At 36.1% G+C, this 26120-nt stretch overlaps 1 protein-coding gene across 9 annotated transcripts in view; it reads right to left on the reverse strand.

The window, feature by feature from the left end:
- Positions 1 to 4232: 4232 nt before the first annotated feature.
- CSNK1G3 (casein kinase 1 gamma 3) overlaps positions 4233 to 26120 on the reverse strand; it is a 77649-nt gene continuing 55761 nt past the window's right edge. For 3 of the 9 annotated variants that reach the window (XM_040089899.1, XM_040089898.1, XM_040089908.2), the window contains 9 exons: positions 22468 to 22553; positions 22259 to 22343; positions 20192 to 20340; positions 19132 to 19227; positions 18366 to 18461; positions 11169 to 11275; positions 10756 to 10779; positions 6047 to 6138; positions 4233 to 4774 (listed from right to left, as the gene is read on the reverse strand). In XM_040089899.1, the coding sequence (XP_039945833.1) occupies positions 6081 to 6138; positions 10756 to 10779; positions 11169 to 11275; positions 18366 to 18461; positions 19132 to 19227; positions 20192 to 20340; positions 22259 to 22343; positions 22468 to 22553 (701 nt within the window). In that variant the 3' untranslated portion in view covers positions 4233 to 4774; positions 6047 to 6080. The remainder of the gene's footprint in view (positions 4775 to 6046; positions 6139 to 10755; positions 10780 to 11168; positions 11276 to 18365; positions 18462 to 19131; positions 19228 to 20191; positions 20341 to 22258; positions 22344 to 22467; positions 22554 to 26120) is intronic. The other 6 variants (XM_040089904.1, XM_040089903.1, XM_040089905.1 and 3 more) reach the window with 5 other exon arrangements.

The raw sequence follows: 26120 nt of genomic DNA on the forward strand, positions 1-26120 counted from the left end.
GTCTTTCCTGAACTGAGGCCCAGAAACGGACGCAGGACTTGAGGAGTGGCCTCATCAGTGCCATGTATAGAGGGACTATCCTGTTGGGATTATCCCTGCTCCTACTGGCCACACCATTTTTAATACAGACAAGGATGCCTTCTTCTGGGCACAGCTGGCTTGTATTCAGCTGCTGTCAACCATCCCCCTCAGGGGTCCTTTTCTGCTGAGCATCTTTCCAGCCACTCTTCCCCACCAAGTAGCTCTGCTTGGGGTTATTGTACAGGCGGGACTCAGCATTCAGCCTTGACATTTTCATTCAGTCATCTCAGCCCATTGATCCAGCCTGTCTAGGTCTCTGCAGGACCTTCCTATCCTCCAGCAGATTGACACCCCTGCCCAATATAAGTGTCATCTGCAAACTTACTGAGGCTACTCAATGCCCTAGCCCAGATCACAGATTAAGACCAGCTGCCATCTGGATATAATCCCATTCACCTCCACTCTCTTGGTCCAACCACACAGCCAGTTTTTTACCCAGTGACAAGTGCACCATTCCAAGCCATGAGCAGAATGCTAGGGGAAATGGTGGCAAAGGGTTCACCAAAGCCCAGGCAGCAACATCCAGTCATTCCCTCACCCACTAAGGTCACATTGTCAAGAGACCATGTGGGTTTAGCAGGATTTACCTTTTGTAAACCTGTGTTGGCAGGGGCCAATACCCTGTATATGTTTACCATGTGATGGCAATCAAAATTATTTGCTCCATGACCTTCCCCAACACTGAGGTCAGGCTGACAGGCCTGTTAGTTCTCTGGATCTTCCTTCTAGCCCTCTTGCAGATGAGTATTATGTTTACTTGTATTGGGTCTGGCTGGGATGGGTACTTTTCCCCACAGCAGCCCTCACGTTGCTGAGCTGTGTGTCAGTGACTGGTGAGTCACACACAGACATTGGTAACAGAGTGGTGTTTTGGCTACCTCTGAGCAGCTCTGGCCCAGCATCACTATTGCCTCCCCAAAATTCTGCACCCCCACCACCAGCAGGCTGAAGCTGGGCAAACCTGTGGAGGGGACATGAATGAGACAACTGACCTGAACTGGCCAAAGCAATCTCCCATACTATACAAAGTCCACTCTGATATAAACCTGAAAGGCCACAGTCAATCCTCCAGAAGTCCAAGGCTGCAGTTCTGCTGATTCACCTCCTTACTCGTCTGAGAAGCAAAAGCTCTATCATTTTGTGATCTCTGTGCCCACAAGAGCCCCCAACCACCACATCACCCAGAAGCCTTTCTTTGTACACAAGTCCACTGGGGTGCCTGGACCCAAATACCCTTGAAAGGCAAAACCCTGCTATGCCATAATCCTGTGTAGTATCTCTGCTGACTTTTTTTTCATGGTGCCAAATATCTTAAACTTAACCTCCTCATAATCAACTGCAACCAAGACAACCACCAAGCTTCACCCATCAGACTATATTTAGTTGCAAACAACAGATCTAGGAATGGATCCTTATCAAAAGCTACCTACTATGTACTTCATGACCTTGACAAGCTTTTGCAGTGCAACAATGCACTTTCTGAATGACAGCAAGGACAAGTTCAACACCCTGCACATGGCTCAGGGCAACCCCCACTCTAAGTACAGACTGGTGGACGAAGGGTTTGAGACCAGAGAAGGACTTGGGGATACCAACGAATGAAAAATTACACAGGACACAGCAATGTGCACTCAGCCCAGAAAGCCAATGGTGTCCTGGGCTGCATCCAAAGCAGCATGGGCAGCAGAGTGAGGGAGGGAATTCCGCCCCTCTGCTCTGCCCTGGTGAGACCCCACTACATTGCCATGTCCAGCTCTGGGGTCCCCACCATGAGAAATACTCGCTACCTGTTAGAGAAGGTCCAGAGAAGGCAACAAAAATCATGAGAGGATAAGAACACCCCACCTATAAGGAAAGGCTGAGTATAAGGGTTTTTCAGTCTGGAGAAAAGATGATACCTTATTGTGTGCTTCCAATACTTGCAGTGTAAAACATAGAGACTTTTTACCAAGACAGAACAAGAAATTACAGATTAAACTGCAAGAGGATAGATTTCAACTGGCTATAAGGAAGACCTTTTTTCCATGGGGTGCTGAGACAGACACCTGGAGCAGTTGCCTGAAGACGATGTGGACACCCCATCCTTGGAAACACTCCAAGTCAGGCTGGATGGGGCCCAAGCAACCTGATCCAGTGAAACACTTCTGACACTTACATGAGGAGGGGGTAGTGGAGTTTTGAGATTGGACTAGATGTTATTTAAGGGCCTCTTCTAACCCAAAATGTTTTTTTCATCCATTTCCTAGACCTCCTTAGGTCTTTTTTCAGGTGGTATAGGCAGCATAAACTTTAATCCATGAGAGATTTCAGAGAAGTGCATTGAGGTCTCCTCACTTCATTGCTGTTTTAAGTTCTATTAAAGCACATAACAGTAACATCTCTTAAGTAAGCAAACACAACTGTAGGTCAAGATAGCTTTATGAGAATCAGGCTTTCAAATTCCTTGTCACCCAAAGAGATAAAATTTGTTCAGCACATACTAAAACATTTCATCAAAGACTGTAGGAAAGGCAAATTTTAAAAAACTATCTTTATTTTTTTTTTTTTACATTTAAACAGGGATGTATTTCAGTTTTAGACATCCAGCCATTGTTTACTCCATTACTGTAGACAGGAAGAATAGAATATAAATGCAAATCATATTGGCATATCTGTATTAGTGCTGATTGATTTACTAGAAGAAAACCTTCTTCCACCTTAAAATCAAGCACTTAAAAAAATTGCTGAAAAGCAAGTGCCTTGCTAGTCATTTAGCAAATAAACAGCTTTTATATAGTCAACCATTTTAAGTTCATAATATTCACACTGTCTTGTTATGGAGTTCAGATCATACAAACACTGTAGAGAAGAAAAACCTACAAAAACAAAATTCATCAGGTGTGTGAGAAATACATATACCACATGTACAAGCAACAGATTTAGTCAAGTATACAAAGAAAGATGTGTTTTCCTAAGAGAATGGTCAAGTGACTTACTTCTCAGCTCAAACCAAAACAAAGAAATAACTTCATGAGTCTGAAATAATCAGTAACACACTCTGGAAGACTAGAAATTTATGACCTCTTACACAGTGTGTTTTTGTAGGCTAAGTTCAGGTTTTCTAAAACAAAAAGGAGCATGAACAGTAATAATGACAAAGATCAAAGTATACATATGAGCACATAATGCAAACAATAAAATACACTTTTGGCTCTCAATGAAAAAAATATTACAAAATAAAATTAAAATCCTTGTAAATGCAATGATTAATTCAAAGATGTACTTTTGCTTTTATATACATTTTAAATGCTACCACAAAACAGATTAAAAATAAATAAGTATGCCAAAAGACATTTGTGGATAGAAAAATATGCTATTTAGCTCCAGAAGAATTCTAAAGAAACAGAGATAATCTGTGTTTTGGTCAATAAATCTGTCTTGTCACCTCCATCTTCCACAGCCCTTCTTCAATAACTGGCAGTTAAACATGACAAAACTACAACTCTGTCATTATGGCTTTAAAAGAAGCATCTATTTTCTGAAGAAAAAAAAAATAAAATGGGCTGTCCCACAAACAGAAGCATCTGACACATCCTTGCCATTCTATGACACTACTGACTATACACTCCAAAAGAAGAAACTTCCAGGGGAAAAAAGACAAGAAATTTGCGGTGTTCTGGGCTAGTACGCAGTGAAGGCAGAAGTCTAACTCACTTTCATTGCATTTGTTTCTGAATTAAAGAGCAAAATAACACACCTCTAACTTTACTTGGCACATCCATATTTTCAATTTAAAGATGCTGTCAATCATCAGCTACCTTAGTGAACATACAGACTTTAATACTGATTCTGCTTAAACGAGATTCAATATTTGCTCTATAGAACTCCTTTGAAGGTGATTCGATCTTGTTAACTTTACCAGGTGTACAACTTAAATTATACAAACATCTGTATTCTTTGCACAAACACTCATAATTTCCACTGTACCACAATTTTCATTGTAGGCAAGATAAAAGCAGGTTTTCAAACTGAGAGGATACTGGAAATACTTTCTGTTAGTAGCACCCGCATTTTGACAACAGTTGACAGTTAAACCAGCATCCCCAGTATCTCTAGACAGTGACAATTTGACTAGAGTAACAACTGAGGCAAAAGAAGACAAGCAATGCAAGTGTCACAAAATAAATCTTAAGATTTTATTATTTTGCATAATAATGTGTTCCTGTATTTTTCTTCTTCATTTTTGAAGAAAACTGCTTTAGATACACTGCAACAAACTCAAATAACTGATTTATGACATCCGTCTTCATCTAAGACACCTACTACTTCCTAGGAAAGAAGAAATACTTCTCAAGTTCAGTTTTGCTCAAGATACTGTTCATTTTCTATTATTTCATTGGTCCATATGTTAATGGTCAAAGAAGCTCTCCTATTTTACAGTATCTTAAAGCTTTCAGAACAGATGAATTTAAGAAACAGAAGATGGATGCAGAAGAACCAAATCAAAGCACAAAGGCATGATACTGTTTCTCAGGGAGTCCTCGGAAAATGTGTTTTTATGCAGGTTTTTGCTTTGGGTTTTGTTGTTGGGAATTTTTTTAAGATCACAAGACAGTAGTTAAACAAATAAGCATTTTCCCGTGTTCTGTTTGGTTCTAGTCATTTGTTGCGCTGGATGGCTTTTCTTTTCCTCCGCTTGAATAAGCAGCAGCACCTGCAGGTGTGACATGAATTACACATGATATAAAAAGAAACCACAAAACTAAACTGTTTACTGTATGTCTCATTTGAAGTATGTAGCTCAGGTATAGCCAGCACCACAGGGAACACATTAGGCTCTATTGCAGGCAATTGATTTATAAGAGAAAGACACTGAACTAGAGATATTTTTTACACATTTCACCTTTTTTTTTGAAAAAAGTATCAAACTAAAAAAAGCTATAATGCAAGTAGCTATTAAGTTTAGAATATTGATGAGAATATCAAAAGCACAGGTATTATAGGTTGACTTAAAAATGTATTTGTAAGGACAAAAAATATTCCATTACCAGAGTACTCTTTTATATTAACTGGCAATATGCCAAATAGAAGTTTGTGCTTATGACTGTCACCTAAATTGTGCACTTAAGAAACTATTGTTGCTAAAACCAGAAAACAATTTGAGCTTCCTTTGTCAACCAGAACTTGGAAAAACTTTCTCCAAGGCTATTCCACAAGACATTTTAGAAGAAAATGTTAATGAACAATATAATTAATGTTCTGATCCAATGCTGTGATAATACTACTACAGTGAAAAATCACAGCTTAAACATAAAGAACATTGATATTCTTTTTTCTGCTTTGTTGCATACTACGTGAATGAAACTAAAATTGACAAACACTGTGAATTTCACTTAGCAAATAGATACATTCTGAAAGAACGCTACTTAATGAAAGAGAGTTGGAGGGAGTTAGATCCAGATATAAAGAAGGACTGCAGAAGTCCAGAAAGTACTTTTGAAAATAAACTAAAGAGGAAAGCAACAAATACCACACACACAAAAATAATTCATTTAAATTGTACTGTTAGGATTATTTCAAGCAACTCCCAGGTCCTGAACACCACTTTTAAAAATAAAGCTTCACACTAAAGTGTTTACAATGCGTATGATCAAAACTCAACATTCAAGATGTCTACTCTAATACAGCTTGACCCATTGAGTCCTGTGGTTTGGTTACTGAATTTTCACTTGCAGCACTATACACTGAAGAGTCTTAAACTATGAAGTACAGCAGTAGTGAAAATATAAATGTACTGCATCAATAGCCTTGATCAGTAAATCCTAAAGTTCACCAAGCATTTTATATCACAAAAGTAATCCAGATGATTTAGTTTGGAATATGGGAAATGGGGAAAGCATTTAAAAATCAGGGAGAATAAGGGTCTAAAAATAAGGTTCTACAGAGGGTGAGAACAACATCCAAAGTAAGGGGAGACAGAAGTTACCTTCTCAAAATATCCAAGGCACCCTGTCGCTCAGTCACTGAAAAAGTAGCAGTGGGCAGAGGCAAACCAGAACTGCTCTGAGAGTTACATAACTTTCAGTAGAAAAAAACATTGGTTATTGATGAAGAGGAAGCCCAAAATTAAAATTCAGTAGGGGAAACTACATAGATTAGTATTTTTACAGCTAGCAGAAGTATCATACTGTATTTACTAATTTAAAAGTGCTTCTTAAAGAAGATATATAATTGGTTTTGAAGAGTAGTAGCCACTGATTGTAACTCAAATTCCCCCGTAACTATTAACCCTTTTTTTAGCATGTGCCTATAACCACTAACATTCATTATCACTTAAGCTTTGAATTTACTTGTAGATGTATGAACTCCAATTACTTTAATTCTTTTTTCACCCCAAGTATTTTATATATGTATATGTCATGCATCAAAGCAAACCAGTGCTCCTCTCTTTCAATTATCCTATGACCCTGCAAAAGAGGAAATCCTACCCTCAACTGTGATGGTAAAACACTTTTATACTTGTTCGAGATTAGCATGCCTTAGGGAAAACCCACCGAAGAATTCTGTCTTGATTTATAACATTCGCATATACAGAACCCAGGTTACAAAAGTAACTGTAGGAAGATGGAAGTACAGCAGATAGTTAATTTATATTCTAGAACAGCAACCTAGAATTTTAACTCTTCACTCTTTAAATAAATTTTGTTTATATGGATCACAACCCAAGTAGATCAGACTTCTTAATACTTAGGACTACTTGGATCCTCCTTGCATTTCAAGCACACTTTGGGCTTTCTTGCCTTCCTGATTAGAAAATTTTAACTCATCCTTGCTGCAAATCTCATAGTTTGTTGGTTTTTTTTTTTTCTTCATAGCCTATTTAGTTTACTACTTCTCTATCAACCAGAGAAAAAGGGCATCATGCAATGGTGAATTCCAGAGTACTATTTTTAACCAACATAACGCCCTGCTTTTTTAATCCTGTGGTCTTTCTGAGTTCATACTACTACTATAATATGATTTCTATTAATAGTTCTTTTGTTGGGGTTTTTTTTAATTATAAAAACTACTCAACAGTATTTCAATTCAAGGAGAAATCACTAAATGCTGAAAACTTTTATCTGGTGTGGACAATAAATATCTAATTAATATTTATATCTAAAAAGGACTCAAGGAATGCAAATTCCATGATGAATTGTAAACCATAGGACTGTTTTGGAAATCTGAACTGAAGTACACTGAAACATTGTGTATTTTTAAATCTAGACATGTTAGACTTCAAATTGACTTCCAAAGCCAAATAATTGTAATTTTAAAATATATGCACCTTTACATGGGATTATGATAGACAGACTGTACTGCCTGACAATGAATTTTATTAAAGAAACACAGCCCTGAGTTAGAGATTCATAGTGCATAATCTCTCAATGTGTATAACTCATAAAAGAAATGTAGAATTGTTCTTAAGCATACTGTCACTAGAGGGTGTTATTGTCACTTATACATAATACAGAGATACCATTGCTTAGGTGTACTATTAAGGACTATAAAAATACAAATTTATTATACTATTCAATATGCATGCAAAATACAGAAGAGAAATTTTAAAAATTTCTACTTCTAGGAAAGGTTTTTCTTTTAAATAAAGCATTTAATGACTGCTAACCTTTATTTGTAGTTTATGTAACATTTCTAGAGTAGGCAGTGTAATAATAACAAACAATAAAATGCAAAAATCACTGCACTTTTCCATTAGTCAATCTAAAGTGACTTTTGAGGTAAGATAATATCATGCTTTATCCTGTTCAATACCCTTCATTCCACTTGAACAGTGCCTTGGGCCAAAATTCTAAAGCAACTTCATTTGTCATTTGTGACTAGATAGCTGTGCTTTTATATTTGACATCAAGCATGTGGCAGGCACTTTACTGCAGCATTAGTAACAAGTGTTTAAAGTGGCAAAAAAGATGCAAGATACAAAAAGGACAGATCATATAATCACTGCCTGTTTGGCCTTCTCTGCCACCCCACAGAAGAGCCTTTTGGTTATCCAAATCACAGATGTTTCATAGAAGCATCTGTTCTGACGGCTAGCAAGCAGTAAATGCTCACTGATAAATGAAAGAGTATCCGTAGAAGATTATAGATAGATCTGCAGATCCCCAAGTGTCAGGCCAGCACAGCAATCAGGTTAGTTCTCTCCTTGCTTTATAACTTCATTAAGCAACAACTGAAATAGGTCAGAAAGCAACTTTTCTAAAAACCCAAACCAACAAAATTACCAACAATAATAAACCAACAACCTCCTCCATCCCCAACACTCACAAACAACAACAAAAAAAAGCACCAAAATTCCCAAAACACAAAACCCACTGCTAAAGTCATGCTAGCTGCACAACCACCATGAAAATGATATGGCATAAGATTTAGAATATATACTGCATGTGAGTACATAAATATTTATCAAACAATGAAATGTTTGGTTAAATGTTGGTTAAATGTCCCAAAACAATAAAATCCTTACTGAAGAAAAACATCCTAAACTTGTCCTTTCTGATTTACAGGATTTCACTGAAATGGTAGCAGAAGGTCTAATATTCAGCTAAACTACATTTGTCTTCACAGTTAAAATCATACATAATGGGGGCAAACTCACATGAGGGACACCCTTTTTAAAATCTTTTAAATGAAGATATAGTCATGCTAAGTTTCTAAAACTAAGATAACATCTAGAACAAAGAATGAAGCATTTCTAAACAAGATTCAAGTTCGTCTTTTCAGAGTATGAGAAAAAGTTATGAACAGAAGATATGAGCAAGACAGGTTAGCTTTGTTCATACTTTCAGGTTGAGAAAAGATTATGAAAGAGGTACAAGGTGAGAGTCTTTTGAGAAAACAATGTTTCCTTAAAACCAAAAATATTCATGTCACAGACATGAAGGATACTAGTAATCCCATTCCTTTAACCTATTCTGCAGTGTAAAAATCTATGTTTGAATGTTTGAATGTCTCACAACCCCCTCTGGTATTAGGCTTGTAATTACCATGTTAAAATGTAAAATTATCTAAATCTTCTAAAGTGCTCTTTCTGAAAAAAATATGTGTACCTATGCACTGATGTCTGATAGCAAAGCTGGAGAGGGGGTAAGGGTGAATGGGCATGCACGTATGCTAATTACTGCCAAAATATAAACCAATTTCAAAATATAAAGAACTACCCCCAAAAAAACCTAGTCACTGAGGAAACTTCAGCTTAAACAGACAGTGCTGAAACACTAGTTTGAGTGTTACATACTCAAAAAAAAAAAGGAAATCAATCTAAAGAGTAGGACACTGAGACTAGTTGTCTGTAACAAAACCAGTTAAGAGTAGCACAAAAAGATCAAGTGGAACGTATTTGTCCATTACATATTCATATCAGAAGAAGTGAACTTCTACACTTCTCAATCAGCTGAGCATCTTGGCTCCTGAGAATTCCCTTACCTTCCTGCAGAAAACTAAGTAAAGTAAGGAAATAAAAATTGGTTTAATTGTGCTAAGCACAACTTAAAGTGCAAGAAATTTAATCTTTTTCTCTGTGTACATGAGCTGAGCATAAGGAAGATTATCACTTTGTCTGTTTGAAGAGAGGGGACAGGGAATTTATCTATGGGTAGCCTATCAATATCTTTGTCCCTCTGCATTTTTTTTATTTCAAATATATATATATATGAGATTTGTATTCTTGACAGTAAAATAGTACCATGCTCCACAAAGATGGGAGCAAAGAATTTAGTTCTTCTCTGTGCCTGCAGAAAGCCAGTGCAAAAATGTGGCCCTACAGATATCTCCATTCAAAATTATTAATTACACATACAAATACAGCTTACCTACCAAAACCAGAACCTGTGGAACAATTGCTTCAAAAAAATTGCAATTTGAGAAATTTCCCAAAGTTAGGAAAATGGGTCCTAGAAAAATTGCTGCTACTGAATTGCTCTGCTACAAATGTATCCTTCATACCTGTGTGTGTCTCTATTTTACGGTAAACTAGATCCACAGCCTTGTAAAATCCGATTTCAAGTGCAATTATAAAATAAAACATTGGAATTCATACCACCTCTAGAAGGTGAATATTTTTCTGTACCATTTTGCAAGTCTAAGTTTACTACTTAAATATATGAACATTAGTTGCCCATCCATGGTAAGAGATCTTAATATTTTTCCCTTTCATTACACTGTAACATTAAGGAACCGTGAAGTTATGTTTTAGTGATTAGTTAGAAAGTTGTCACAGACTAATACTCTGGTAAACACTTTGTTTACAGAGATAACTGGAAAAGTTCAAACATTTGCTAGCAATTATTACTTATTCATGTGAGTTAGTTGTTAATACAGTAGCTGAATGCTACAATATTTAAAAAGAATGCTTTTCCCTTTCAAATGGAATAGGAAGTAAGAAAAAATATTCTAGTACCCATTAAAAAGTACATCACAAACTACACAACTGAAAAGTAAGCAGGATTTGAAGCAGGCAGAACAGCTCCTGAAGGTGGCTTTTTTGTAAAAACAGTTAAGTGTTTCACAGAATTAAAATGTATTTTGTCATTTCTAAATAAACATTTTATTTTTAAGTTTTCTGAAACTAGTTTTAAACCCAATAACAAGAACAAAGCTCCTGGGGCTATTTCTGCCTGCCTGTGCTGTGTAACTCACCACATGTTCAACACTTTCTGGCAGCTATACAGAAAGAGAGTAAGGGAAAAAAGAGAAATCAGAATACAATAAATACAATATAGAGGAAGAATTGTACATCTTCCACACATGGCTTTTGGTAGTCAGAACACTATCTTAAAATAAATATTTCAAAATGAGTTGAAATATAAAAAATGCATGCACTTCTCTAGCCAGCACAGCAAGGTATGTCATTGAAGGCTTAGCTTAAAAAAGCACAAGCTATAGGAACCCTACTCTTTAAAAACTTAAAACCAAAATTAAGTATAGGACTGTAGTTTTACTATTCACCAATGGCTATTCAGTTCAGACAGTATTTTCTGAAAAACTGTATGAGAAAAATATTGAAGCAGCCGAGCACAAAACATCCAAAGAATATAAAAAGAAGGACATACTTTGTTTCATCCATTACTTCTACTTCCGCAGGAGCTGTGATGGGTGCATTCGAACGGCCTGCAGTTGGGTCATCTGTGTTCAGTTCTCCATTTGTTGAACTTACCACCTGAAATCCCAAGAAAGACCTGAAATTATACTAGTGCGAGACATACATTTCTTAATTCCTAAGGTTACAATACAGCTTTAAAAAAACCCAGTAATTTTTGTTATTTCCACAGTTATTTTTATTCCAGTAACAGTATCTTCTCCAGGTTTTATTCTGGCATCCCTTTGCTCTTGAATTTTCCTTTCATGTATATTAGTGGAACTGACCTCTACATGAAGGACTCAAAGTGAGTGGACAAAGCAAAGCAACTCTGTGGATGCCACTTGCTAATCTCCCCCAGAGCCTTAAGGGAAGGCACTAAGCACTTATTCAATACCAATTCAGTCAGTATAACCCTATCTCTGCTCCTTCAGTGTACTTATGCTCCTCAGTTTAGCTCTTTATACTTAGAGTGAATATGAAGTCCTGATTCAGTTGTATCTCAAAGAAAACTCACCAGAGAAGGGGAAAACTAAGGCTGTCTTCTAGACTTAAGAGTATAGATGGTGTCTGATTTTTAGGACACAAAAACATCTACTGCCAAAAAAAAAATTAATAAAAAAAATAGATTAATCTTCATTCGTATTAGTTACCATCAAATTTCTATGTAAATTGTTCAAGTCACCATGAAAGCTGTGATACTCTGGGAATATTTGTCTGGACTTTAAACCAAATGGAACCCAATATTCTCTCTCTCAGCTCCTGTCATCTTTCCTGCATGACAAATGGAGCCATTCCAGAGGTTTCTCCATTATTCATAGAATACAAAAAGGAAGATGGTTAACTCGTTGTAGACAAGTGCCTACCCAATCAGAGCTGTTGACAGTGCTAATTGACTGACACCATGGACAGGTCTACAAGCTTCTAAGTAGCAGAAACTGCTGCAAGGCAGCAGGCATAAAAATATAATTCAGGACAAATAATATAAAAGTTAGCAGAAAACATCTGTAAACTTTAAATTAATCAGCCATAGAGACTAAAAGCAGTCCATAATTCAAGATTATTACCAGCCTGATGGTCAGAGATTAAGGTCAATGAAAGGAGAGGGAAGGAAAATCACCCCCCAAATCTTATTTCCCTCACTCTTCCAAGCTCTTCTCTTATTATAGCAGTTATGTCTCATCTATTTACAACCAGAGCCAAGAGCCTAGTCTATTGAGGTTTGTTTTGTGTTTCCCATTGAAACTGTGTTTAGAAGTTTGCTGTACTCAAGGCATTTTCCATGCCCTTTGCTGACATCAGGCTGAATTTTGTCCTTTTTCAAATTTCACTAAAATAGTGCAGACTCATAACGAAGTAAAAGGTATGTGGGATTGCAGCAATCTAACTACTTTATCAATATAATTGAAGGAATCGTGGGGGACTGGACTTTATTCCTGCAATGCTAAGTCAATGGAATTTCAACTAGGTGTCTTAAGCTTAGTTTCATATCACTGGGCAAGACAGAAGCACTTCACATTCAGTGACAGAAGTAGGTAGGAACTGTACTTAACAAACCTTGGGGGGGGGGGGGTAGGGGGCGGGGCAGGCCTCCTGAACCAAACATCCTGGGTTATACTAGTTATTGGGTTTTACAGAGTCACAGAATATTCAGAGTTGTCATCATTGTACATATTTACTAAAAAAGGGGATATAGTACTATCCCAACCACCTCACCAGGCATCTTACTGTAAAGGTCGTTTAATTGCTTCTTGTAAAATACCCAGAGTGGAAAAGTGCATCAGAAGTATTTGCTAACTAAGACAGGAGCAATCATAAAATTCTAAGGGTAAAAAAAAGGTTTGCTCAACTTGACCACCAAATGAGTTTGCTTCCAAAGGAAGCACAGAATCCTTACGGCTGGAAGGGATCACTGGTGGGGTCGTGCTTACATAGAGCTCCCTGCACCTAACTATATAACTAACCAAAACTACAGCCTGCACTAATCCCAATTTAATATTGAAGTCAGCCTTGCCTGCAGCGCTAATAACGCAGGATTTCTACTCCATAATCTAGACTTAAAAAGAATTTTTCTAAAAAGAACCTCAGATCAATGCTGAAGATTAAGAGTGGTTGATGAGAAACAGAAGCCTTTGTCTTCAGTTAACTCAAAGAGAAGTAGTGTACATCAAGAAATACCAAGACAGGTATACGACCCTTTCTGGATGGGAAGCAAACACAGTACAATTAAGCATTCCTAACTGTTATGAAGAACAGGTCTCAATTTGCAGAGGCATTTGCAAGAACTCTTGTTTTCTTTTATTTTCCTAAAAAAGAAATGAAAAAATGTATGACTTTTATTCAGACATCAAACATACTGCCAAACTGTAGCATCTGTAGGGCTTTCATATGAAACTGCCCTTCACTCTTCTTTCCCAGCAGCACCTGTTCAATTATTCACATCTTCCTGGACAGCACATTCAAAAAGAAAAAAAAAAAGATCAAACTTATCCATGTACACAACTTCATTTGAACTGGAAAATATGAAAGCAGGTATCTAAAAGTCCTTCCTACAATAGTAATATTATTATGTAAGTGCTGTATTAATCTAAGCTGACTTCATCTTCAAAGGAGTCAGAATCACCCTCTGCTGGGGTCAATGCATTTCTATTTGTTAACAAAGAACAAAGCTTATTGCAGCTTATCCTTCAAACTGACTTCAAACTCAAGTTTTTCTTGACAGTGGTTTTCATTAGCTGGATAAATCTCTTTCCAAAACAGCTTTTTTCCTAAGTTGGTTTATTACTTTGACTGTTTATTTTAAGAGAATTTGAAACAGTTTGTTGAAAACTTCACACCACGTACCAAAAGATAGCCCTGTCTTGCTCTTGTCAATAATAGATAATCTCTGCCTCTTTGACAAACATCAAGGCAAAAGAGAACACAGCCCCTCCCACACACACATTCACCAAATATACAAACAAACACTATGAAGTCTGTCTGTTGCATGACTTAGCTTAGATGGGGGGAACATGAAGTTCTTCTTTCTGGAAAGATTTAATACCACTGAAAGCATATGTGAACCAAAGTGTATATAGTATAAATCCAAAAAAAACTGCATCAGTCGTGCTTCTCCAGAACCACAAATGCCCTGAGTTTCACTCAAATCAACTACAGCTGAAAGCAGCCTAACGAAGACCCCTACAAAGGAGTACAAGAGATAGGCAGGAGTGCTTCAATTCCACTGTCAGTAAGGCTATAGCTGTATGAATTTAATTTCACGTTACATCATGAAAGTACTTTGCAATCTGACCTAGAAGAGCCTTTAATAAGGCAAATCATTATATTTTTCTCTCCAACTACAAGCCAATCAGCTCAAAAATCTGCACAACACAGAAGATATGGGAACATAACAGAATTGAACAAGAATAAGTCACCCAGAGGATATTGTAAGCACTGAAGGAGTAGTACACTAAATTCTGTAGCCAGAATGTACAAGTAAGGCACAACAAAAATTCATCACAGTAGATCCACATAAAAAGCTAAAACTTTAGGAGAGAGAAGCTACATGAAACTAAGTTTGCTTTAAGAGAAACTTTTCATTTAATTTCTCTATTTGTGACTCAAGTTGGAATGGATTTCCCTTGATGAAATCAATAGGATGAAAAAATGGGAGGCACAGTTTATCTTTTAGAAGACTTGGATACAACTATAAGTGAAAAAGTGAGGATATTTACATTATGGTTTTTCACCAAAAAATTACGTTACAAAATGTAGATGAACATTTTTCCTTGAATAGTAACATAATTAGGTTTCAAAAAAACAAATATTTTTAAAGTTCCAAGTTAGAAATATCTCAATATTGAAGATTAACTCAAACTACTCACCCATTTTCAAGTGGGAGAGTAACACTAAACTGAAAACCTAAAACTACTTTAAGCATTTTCATAACTTTATCCTGCCCTAAATTTAGTTCCTTCAAATTGAATTAGTTCTTTACAAATTTAATATGAAGAGCACCTATATAAAGGTGCATCACTGGTTATTTCCTGGAACTCTCTATGCTATGAAATTCCAAAATTCCACCCACTAGGCATTAATGAAACATTAATTGTGGAATAGACTGATTTCTTAGATACACGGTCCTCTGGAAGCTTAATAAAGGCCATTTATAACAAGACACAGTTAAGCCTAAATACCAATTCCCTAAATGGCAAGAGTAAATCTTCACCCTCTATACTTTCTTTTGGATTAGTACGCAAACTGATCTTTTACTTGCTATGTTCAAAAAACCCAAATTTTGCTGATTTTCTTACAATAATCACAACAAGGAATTGTAAAACTTTGAAACAGACCTAGAAAAGAACCCCTTCATTCCACTAAGAATCTCAGTAACTGAATTCTCCACTCAAAAATAAAGCCAGTCTACATCTCTAAGCAATTTATTAATGATACTACACAGTTCTTTATTTTACCTTCAAAAAGTTCTCAGTTAAAAGAATAAAAGTAATCATAATATCTTTTTATTCCACAAAAGCTTAGCAAAATTGATTTGTTTCATCTAACACTTTACTATCTTGACTTCTTGAAGGTGAGAAATCTTGCTACTCAAAACTACTTACATCAAATATAATAGTCTTTCAAGGAGTTCCTAAGTACTTGACTGGGAACTCTTTAACCCGATCTTTCAATCTAACCTTCTTTTAAAAAATTTCCCAATGAGAAAAAGAAAAGATAAGAGGAAGAAGATCAGTTAATAAGTGATGGAAAAAAAAACTAATGGAACAGATTAATACAGTCTTTGTGGGTGCACAAGCAGATTGAAACTCATGCAGAGAAAGAAATAATTCAGTGTTGCAAAACTGACATTTTGAGAAGTGAGGCAAACTTACAAAAACAAAGGCACAAAAGCTGTTGAATGAATTGCTGGCATGTATGCGTTGACCATTAATAAGTCTGCATGAACTAGAAAAATGGACTGAGGTAAGTGGAAGAAGGGATGTCTTCTCTTTGCAACTCAATTTCCTAATACTATTTGAACTTTAACTGTTACTACAATGTAAAATTAGACATGTATAAGCACATTAGGGTCTTTTGAACCTAGGCCTAGGGTCTGAGATAAATTAATACAAAAAATAGAACAATATCTGTTAATGAACAAAGCAGTTTGAACTTCAATGGTTCCTATTTGAACTTATCACTAAGAGCATGAAAATGTATGCTAACAAACATATACACCAACACTCAGCCCCCTTGATGATAACATGTAACAGATAAGAATCACTAGCACATTTTAATAATTGCTTAAAAAAGAACCTCAGAGATTACATCAGCAGTAGTATTACAGATGACTAATAGCACAACCTAAAAACATTCCACTGTCACCTTAAAATAATCTGACAGATTTTCATATCTTGCAGAAAAATTGATAAAACTGATCTCAAAGACCAGCAATGGCTCACTAACATCACAGAAAAAATAAGCACTTTAATTTCACACCTCAGACTCAACTTTTCCTTTGATCAATTTTCTGTGGGACTTTTAGTATTTGTCTTATTGAAAGCAATTGGGAATCCTACTAAAGTAGCTAGCTAATGAACCAACCTAACAAATAGTATGATTTAGCTAGTATCCCTGCAACAAAGGGGTATTTGACAACAGCCAGGGGCTACGTGGCAGCATAACTGGAGATACTATGTGATTTTATAAGTGCCCTTAATAAAGAAGCTCCCAACAAAAAGCAATCCTATGTGAAAACACCCTGCTGCACAACGCTTGATCTTCAAAGACAAAGACCATGACTGCAGGTTTGCACAGTGTTTTTATTCACGTGGCAATTGCTTAGCATCAACGGACCTAAATGATCTGAACCCAGACAGACTGCCTGTAGCCTGTGAGGAAAAAGGACAGGAACACTGTATTAACAGCAAGGAATAATAGTATTACTTGTGCTACTTCCTAGAAAATGTTCTCCCCATCCCCAAGGGGTATTTCGCATATTTCACCATGGAAGAAAATTTCTTGTAATTGTTATGTTTTACCTGACAAAGAATAGAAGGTTTCTTAAGTACCACAATTACCAACAGTCATATGATGACACTTTGAAAGTTCTACTAACTGTAATTTAATAAATTCAGTGTGTATTTTTCTAACCCAAAATATGGGAAAAGAAAGTTAAGCATTTCTAATGGGAAGAACAAAACAACTTTTAATTTTTTCTTGATACACTGTAATAATTATCACCACCTAGATTTTATTACATTATAATATAGCTTTCTAAAGCAATGAAATTTAGAGAATGTTATCACACTGACAGGACTGCAGCCTTGTTTTCTGTATCCTCAACTTTTCATTCTTTCTTCAGGCCAAGACAATTTTTTTTCCAAAAAAAATAGCTTCAGAAGAAACATACATAACTTAGATTGTCATAACCAAAAATATAGCAGACACTTTCCACACACAACCTCCACCCAGACAAGACTTCACAAAGCTAAATCATGTAGACTTCACAGTTGGCATTTTGAATCTTTGAGTACTAATTCCTTACACATTACTCCAACTATTTCACAACTATATATATTCAAAGAGCAAGACATAAAAATTTCAAAAATTAATTTTAAAAATTTAAAACAAACCACAAAAAGAGCTCTTTGAAGATGAAAAAACAGTAATATAGGGAAAAACACTGGTTTCTACACAGTTTTTCACTGAGATGTGTGAGGTGCTGCCCTGGGAACATTTTTCTAGTCAATTACTGTTTTTATAAAGGAGTGAAGTTTAAGCAAACATCACTAAATAGCATTTTCATATTTACTTAAAGAAAAAAACATAGCTTGAAAAACATTGAATTCAGTGTATTACGGGTTTTAGTTGCTAATACAATTAACACATTTAAAGTCTAAACCTCAGTTGCTTGCACTGAGTAAGGTATATATTCTGTAAAGAAGTTCAACTGTTTTAATACTTTTACTAAGACACAAGCAAGAAAAATTTCCATCAACAAGAAGTTCCATAGTTCCAGCACCTGTTTTCAGTTTGACAACTGAACTGTGAAATAAATAATAACAGCATTCTCAACATTACTGATAAGCAAACTTAATACGAAAACATGAATTGTGTGATACATTACTGGAAAGCAGTATTACGTCATGCAAAATGACTGATTTAGGTCATGTAAAGAAGCTGAAAATACCTGCACAGAGCCACCATGTCTATCAGATGCCAGGTGAGCCCTCAAGTGATGTAGATTGGTTTGATGTGAATCCCACATTGCCCTATGGTCTGTTGACTATCATTTTTGAATGTATTAGGATTTATGCAAAAGAAGAAAAAAAATTAAAAATAAACAATTTGTGTGTTAATAGTCAAATATTATTTTTGAAAAGCACAGAAGTATTACACACTCAATCCCTATATAGATTGCACTTCCACATTATCAACATACTTACACATGCCTTCATATAAATTTTCATACAGAGCTGAAGTAGCAAAACCTCAAAATTCTTAGTAAGAAAAAGCACGCTAACACAACCCTCCAATTTTGCTAAGGTAAACTGATACAGCTCTGAATTCCTAACATTGGTACCAACTAAGTCATTAGCATGGTTTACCAAAAAAAAAAAAAAAAGTGAAAATGTTATACACTTGTGCTAGAACCCAAAGAGAGGATACAGTGCATGGAGGAGAGACAGCAAATAAAGAAGTGCAAGTAGGGAGAAAATTCATTACTTATTCACTACGTTATATCATAGCTTCAAACAAGCAAGCTTTTAGGAGATATTTATGTGTCTCCACATGTGTAGACTTTAACTAAGATCTACTTAAAATCAAAGTGAAAACAAAGAACACCTACAAAGAACACCCACAGTCAATTTCATTTTCAGGTTCTAATAAAAACATAGCACAAATCATTAGACAAAACACATAGTAATGCTGATAATCTTACATGAGCAGTTTACCTGATTTTTGGATTGTTGCATTCTGTCTCTGTGCTGATATGCTTCTCTGTTTGAAGACATTGTAGGGTCTGAATGTATTGAACCCACTGGAGTAGGCTACAAATATAAATAATATGTAGCGACTGGTAAAAAAAATAAATTTCTAAGTCTCACTAAAAGTTACTGGTTTGTAATAGAATATAATAAATCTGACAGTTTCAAGTAACACAAAATTATCAGATTAAAGTAGACGCTTCACTAGACATTTACTAATACCAACAAGAAAAAAAGCAAACCATGACTTACAGAATGTATTGAAGTAGCAATTCTAAATATTATCATACATTAATTTTCTGAAAGACTTTAGGCTGATACTTCCTGCAGTTAGCAGTTAAAACACTCTGATGAAATCTTAAAATAATTTTTCATGCTAAACACTGAAAAAAATACTTTTCAATAAAATGAATGCTACAATTCTTTCAGAATTACACAGAGTACTGCAGAGTGAAGTGCATAATCTGAAACCAAACATATACATGTTAGCCCTCCCATAATAAAAAGAAGTGAAAAAATTTGAGAAGACGACGAAAATCCCATTATCTACCATTTCTTAAGTTATATAAGCAGTGTGTTTCCTGAAACCTTAGGTGTACTGCAATGAACTATGCAATGAACTATGCAATATCTCTTCATAAGGAAATGACAAATATCTGGAGTGCATACCTCACACAGAGAAGTTATAGTTCTGCATTTCAAAAATACTAGGAACAAAAAAAAACATGCAGTAATGACAATTACTTGAAAAGTTTTAAGTTCCTTCAGCTCAAAAAACAATCTGAATTTCTACCATCTCATTTTGGATTGAGCAGAGATGTACTTTGATATTAAGAGTACATTTGGAAAGAGACTGAATATGAAGCACTCAAGCCAGAAGACAATGTCAGAATATGCATCTGCAGATGAGCTTGTAATAGCAGCTGTTCACAACTCTATTAGCAGCCTTGAGATGCACATATCTTATGAAACTCAAAAGTGATCACAGAAAAAGCCATTATATTGCTAACAGCTGAACTGTACTCACCAACTGTTTGCCAATCCAGTCATACTCATAATCAAACATATAGCCTTTCCGATCAAGTAAGTCTGTGAAGAGCTTTCTTAAGTAATCGTAGTCTGGCTTTTCAAAAAAATCTAACCTTCTTACATAACGTAGGTAAGTAGCCATTTCCTCTAGATAAATAAGAAATACATATATTTGCCATTATCTGTTTTAATGGAACTCAAAAAAATCCCCACCACCTTATTTCATTTTAAAGCAACTTGTAGCTCTCACCAAAAAACATGGACAGTTGTTCACCATGAACCTATGAATTACCAGAAAGAAAAATTACTTAAAAATGTTCTTTGAGATGGTACCATATTCTGAGATACACTACCATATTCCAAACATATCCTAGCAAGAGCCCATTAATTTTTCCTTCATGTTACCTGTTGAGATCTTGTATTCAATGTTCCAATTCTAATGCACAGTGTGCAAAAATGTGCGTAGAGAAATGCCTCTACTTCTTTCTTTCCAATCAATTTTACAGAGACAAGACTAAAGAAAAGTTAAGAATGGGGTAAACAACAAAGCAGCAGCTTCATGTCCACAAGGCCTACTGTAGACAGGATTTCCTTTCATTTGTCATGAGCTACTCTCAGCAAATCCACTTTGCCTATCAATGATATTTTGATTACCTTTCAAGGTGTTTACTGATATTTTGGCAAAATCATGTCCATGTCATACATGTCCCCTGTTCCAAGCACTTTACTACAACTTTTAAAAAACACTGTATTTCCTTCTGTCCAATTTTCCAACACCTCATTAATTCTTCTTTTACTTACAGAGAACTAGAAGTGACACCTGAAACTTATAAGTTATTTTAAATATTAGTTCAAGCTGTGCCTAATGCAGCCTGTTTTTAATAGGGGTATGATACCATATTTCAGCTGAAAAGGCTTGCAAAGTGTGAAGATACATGCACAGACTAGTTGATCACTGTAAGTATTTTTTAATGTTTCCTTTAGAAGAATTTATATTTGAAGAACAGCAACATTATCTTACTACTGCTTCAAAGGATAATCCTTCTATCTGGGCCCAGTCTTGTTTAACTTATCTATCAATGGTTTGGACAAGAGGACAGAGGCCTCCTCAGCAATGGCACTGATGACACAAAGCTGGGAGGAGTGGCAGATACCCCAGAGAGCTGTGCAGCCCTTCAGAAGGACCTCAACAGGCTGGAGAGATGGGCAAAGAGGAACCTTCTGAAATCCAACAAAGGCAAATGCAAGGTCCTGCACCTGGGGAAAAACAATCCCATGCAGCAGCACAGGCCAAACCTGCTGGGAAGCAGCTCTGCTCTCCCACCTGGGGGTCCTGGTGGACCACAAGCTCTTAATGAGCCCGCAGTGTGTCTTGGGGTAAAGAAGGCCAATGGAATCCTGGGGTGAATTATGAAGAGCAGGTCAAGGGAGGTGATCCCATCTCTCTACTCAGTGGCTTCATCCAGTTCTGAATTATTCAGTACAAGAGAGACATGGAGCTCCGGGACCGAGTCCAGCAAAGGGCTACAAAGTTGAACAAGGGACTGGAGCATCTCTCATATGAGGAAAGGTTGAGGGAGCAGGGCCTGTTCAGCCTCTAAAAGAGTCAGCTGAGAGGGAACCTAATTAATACATTTAATATCTAAGGGGTGGCTGTCAATAGGATGGATCCAGGCTCTGCTCAGCGGCACCCAGCAACAGCAGGAGAGGCAATGGGCAGAAACTGATGCACAGGAAGTTCTATCTGAACACAAGAACTCCTTTACTGCATGCAGGTGACTGAGTACTGGAACAGATTGCCCAAAGAGGCTGTGGAGTCTCCCCCACTGTAGATATTCAAGAACAACCTGGACACAATCCTGTGCCATGTGTTCTGGGATGGCTCTGCTTGAGCAGGGAGATTGGCCACATGACCCGCTGTGGGCCCTTTCAACCTGACCCATTCAGAGATTCTCTGATCTATTACACGTATTGTAATTTTAAACCCAGATATTAAGCAATTACCTATGTCCGTTTCATTTTATAAATTAATACAAAACATTTTTATTAACAGCAGAGACATTACCTGGGACGTTTTCACACAATACTTCTATAGGAGTTGCTCGTTTAGTGTCCCCAATTTTCTGGTAACGCTCTTTTAATGTATCCGCCTATGACAGAAGAACAAACAAGCTTCTGAACAGCTTGCAGACACACATTCAAAAAAACCCCAAACATGTCAATAAAAGCTGATGATTCGAAAATAGGACAGAGGAAGATATCAAAACCCACTACCTTTAAACCTTGCCATGGAAGACTTCCTCTGAGAAAATACATAAACATATGACCCAAAGCTTCCAAATCATCTCTTCTACTTTGCTCTGAAACAAAATGCAAATATTATTAGAAATTTCCATCTGTGTAATTTTATATTATATTTTAAAAACTAGCTTCCAGATTATATAAAAATAATTGTTAGGTATAAAGTACTCAAAACTAAACGGAGCATGTGGGGGCATTCTTGTGTACTACAGACTGCCTTAAGAACACAGCTAAACACAGGAAAAAAGCAGATGCAGACTGCAGGTATATTCATCTCTTTAAGAACATTATCTTGCTGTAAGAAATTGTTCTCATTCTAAAACACATTTGACCCTTAAAGCTGCATTTTGATTCCAACATTTTTTTTAACCTAGTATTTGGGAACTTGAAACAATTTAAGAATGCTTCAATAATTAATTCTTCCTCTACAAAATCATGAAGACAGTGTTTTCCTCAGGGACCCATTATGGAATTTCTGAGTAAGCCAAACGTAGATAGAAGAAGGCTCAGAAGTACTATTATTTGAACAGAAATCACCACATGCATACAGCCTGCTAACAAGTCTAGCTGACATATAAGCTTTCATGGAATACAATGCTCACCAAAACTACAATTTTTCATCTGTAGTAAAGCAGTGGCAGTCCTTCAAAAAGTTCTCAGAAGGTTAAAGAAAAAGGAAAGTAACAAGGAAAACACAGTGTATTCTTTTCAAACTAAATTTCACATAGTTTTTAAATTAAATCTGTCATTTTTGGGAAAACTGAAGGTAATAGAAAATACCAAGTCTTTAAATTACTAGAGGAAAACAGATCTTTTCATTTCCACCTGACTTCATACTGTATTGCTGTTGAAAGAAATATTAGACATTATATTACACACTGTAGTAAGAGCCAGTATTTAATTCTAAATTTGACTTTCTCCCTGACACAAGAAAGAAAAACAAAATATTAACACTTTTTCTACTCAGTATTTCACAAAACAAAATCACTATGCTTTGATAAAAAGAGAAATGGAGCAGGAAGGTAAATGAAAAAAATGTCTGATTTTTCTAACATAGCCAAGTCAACAAATCCAACCTGGCTTTGACGTGATCAACACATAATATTGCCATAAATATTCTGCATCTGAAGAACAATTTTTAATTTTCATAAAAATTGAACAATGTACTTACTACTCTGTTTCCTAGCCGTATCTTCTCATTTGAACACTGAATAACACATATTAACCGACAAGTAAGAAAATACCAAAAAAACTATGGTGGTAACATGTAGGTAACATCCTAGCTCCTCACTTCATCACACATCTGCCAACCATATAAAACTCTTTTCAGTCTTTTCTCCTTCACACATTTCCATGTGTCCAATTTCCTTGCCAACACTCTTCTTGCTTGTGTTCACTTCTCCACTCCTGCCTCTCAGTGAGGGCCTTCCAGACAATATGGTCCTATTTGAATTTCTGTGCCAACCCTACAACATCCCACTTGCTGACCACATGCTATCCTGATACAATCTCATTGCTTAAGAAGAAAGCAGGAGTAAGCTGCAGGGTTCTATGAATGACAGGTTTCCGTATGTGAAAGCAATGTTAGGTCCAGGTGCTAGCAGAAATCCAGTGCTCTTTATGTGGTAGGGTGAACATGCAGAAAAATCACTACTTCAGGGGCAGTGCCCCTGACAAACATTTTGCGAGATGTAGTGCATTTCATGTAAGGCAGATCAGTGCTAAGATGGTGGCAAAGCATAGAGGAATGTTAAAAGTGTGCAACAGATGGTACGTCTATGGGCAACACTTGGGTATGGCTCACAAAAATATACTGGAAAGCTTCATTTGGTCTTTGCTAAGGGACAACAATTCCTCTGTTTCAATTAATTTCTGCAAGTTATGCCAATGCAAAATTAACACTTTCTCCTTTTAAAAAAAATAACCAAAGTAATAGCATCTTATTGGGGCAATTGCTTCTTTATAGAGAGTCTATCTATGAAAATTATAATCCTTATTATATCAAATTAAGGCATTTTGTGGTGTTATTTTGCTTTTGTTGTTGTTGTTTTTGTGGTTTTTTATGTTATGTGTACTGTTGACTATATTTCTGTAGCACAACAGGTATTTCTCTGGGAACTAGGACAGAACATTTAAATTCCCAATGCCCTCAAAAGTATTCTACGGGAAAGAATTTTGTGTTTGTTTTAATTTGGGTGATGACAGGGAATGTTATTTAGAATCCAGTCAAGTTCTTTACTGATCACTCTGGAGTAAAGAAACAGCAGTCAAATATCCTTTCCTATGGAAATCTTCAAGATGAGCCTGAGAAACAGGAAACTCAAAGACTATATATTGCTATTATTCAAAAAAGGACATCCAAAGAACTGGAAAAAAATAGCAGTGGACCAGCTGGAAGACAAAAGGACTTCAAGCATCAGCTGAAGGAAGGGCTGCTGACATATACGGATCTGATTGTATTCCGTTTTAATGATACTGAGAGGACATGTTGGCTAAAAGATAATACAATCATAACAAATAAACAACAAAGCTTTAGGGCACGTGGTGTCTTCTCTCTCAAAGAGATAATCTGAAGCTAGCTAAATTGTAAGAAACTAATATTTTTTTATTTAGCTCATAAACTACAAACAATTATCTCAATTCAAATAGGCTGTTTTAAATAAAAAATTGAACGTGTTCAATCAGGAGGCCATCCCCAGATTTTATTTTTTTTTTTTTTTAGCCTAAACAATTAAGTAACCATAACACAGTTTAAACAACAGATATTCAGTCTTTACTAACCATTCAGCTCACTAAAGAAAGCTAAGGAATGCCCTAGAGGTAGAAAGATAGTATCTATTTGGATCAGAAGACACAGTACAAAGAAGAAGGTGACATGATACATGATACAGAGATGGGAAGTGATTAACTAACTTGAACTGTCAGTTCCTAAAGTTTAGCAAAAATAAATTTGAAACCCAGAGTCTGTAGCCTCACTAAAAACTACTGGATTTCATTTAATAATATGAGGGAACAGAGCCTTTCTTCCTGAACAAAACTGTGAATCCTGAAGTTAATGGCTGTGGTCCATAAAAATGAAGTTGCATGCCAATTTTATCATAAGCACACACTACGTGCCATACTGTTGTCTTAAGAATAATACAGATTGAAACTTATTTTATGTATACCTTTAATTAAGGGTGCAAAGACTTATTTATTGTTTTTGTTCAAGACACTGTTCCATATAACTGTGGTTTATAAGGTTAACTTACACAGGGAAAAGGATTTATCTAAGACAGCTAAAAATCTGCCCTAAAATCCAGTAATAATTCAGTGAATATGAGAAGGAATAGAGGGGAACCCAGGTCTGGGAGAGGCTTCATCCTGCAGCACTGGCTCAGTGATAAGTTGCTGCATCTCCTGTAGAACCATCACCACAAAAAAAGTACTACAAATGCAGAAGAGTTGGGTTTTTTGTTTTGGGGGGTTTTTTGTTGGTGTTTTTTTGTTTGTTTGTTTGGGGTTTTTTTGGGTTTTGTTGTTGTTGTTTTTTGTTCGGTTGTTTGGTTTCTGTTTTGGTTTTTTTTGAGCTACTAGAAAAACTTTAGGATTTAGGCTAATAGAATTTTGGGACCAAACATTTATTT

The sequence above is a fragment of the Hirundo rustica genome, chromosome Z, assembly GCF_015227805.2.
Source record: "Hirundo rustica isolate bHirRus1 chromosome Z, bHirRus1.pri.v3, whole genome shotgun sequence".
In the NCBI taxonomy this organism is placed as follows: Eukaryota; Metazoa; Chordata; class Aves; order Passeriformes; family Hirundinidae; genus Hirundo; species Hirundo rustica.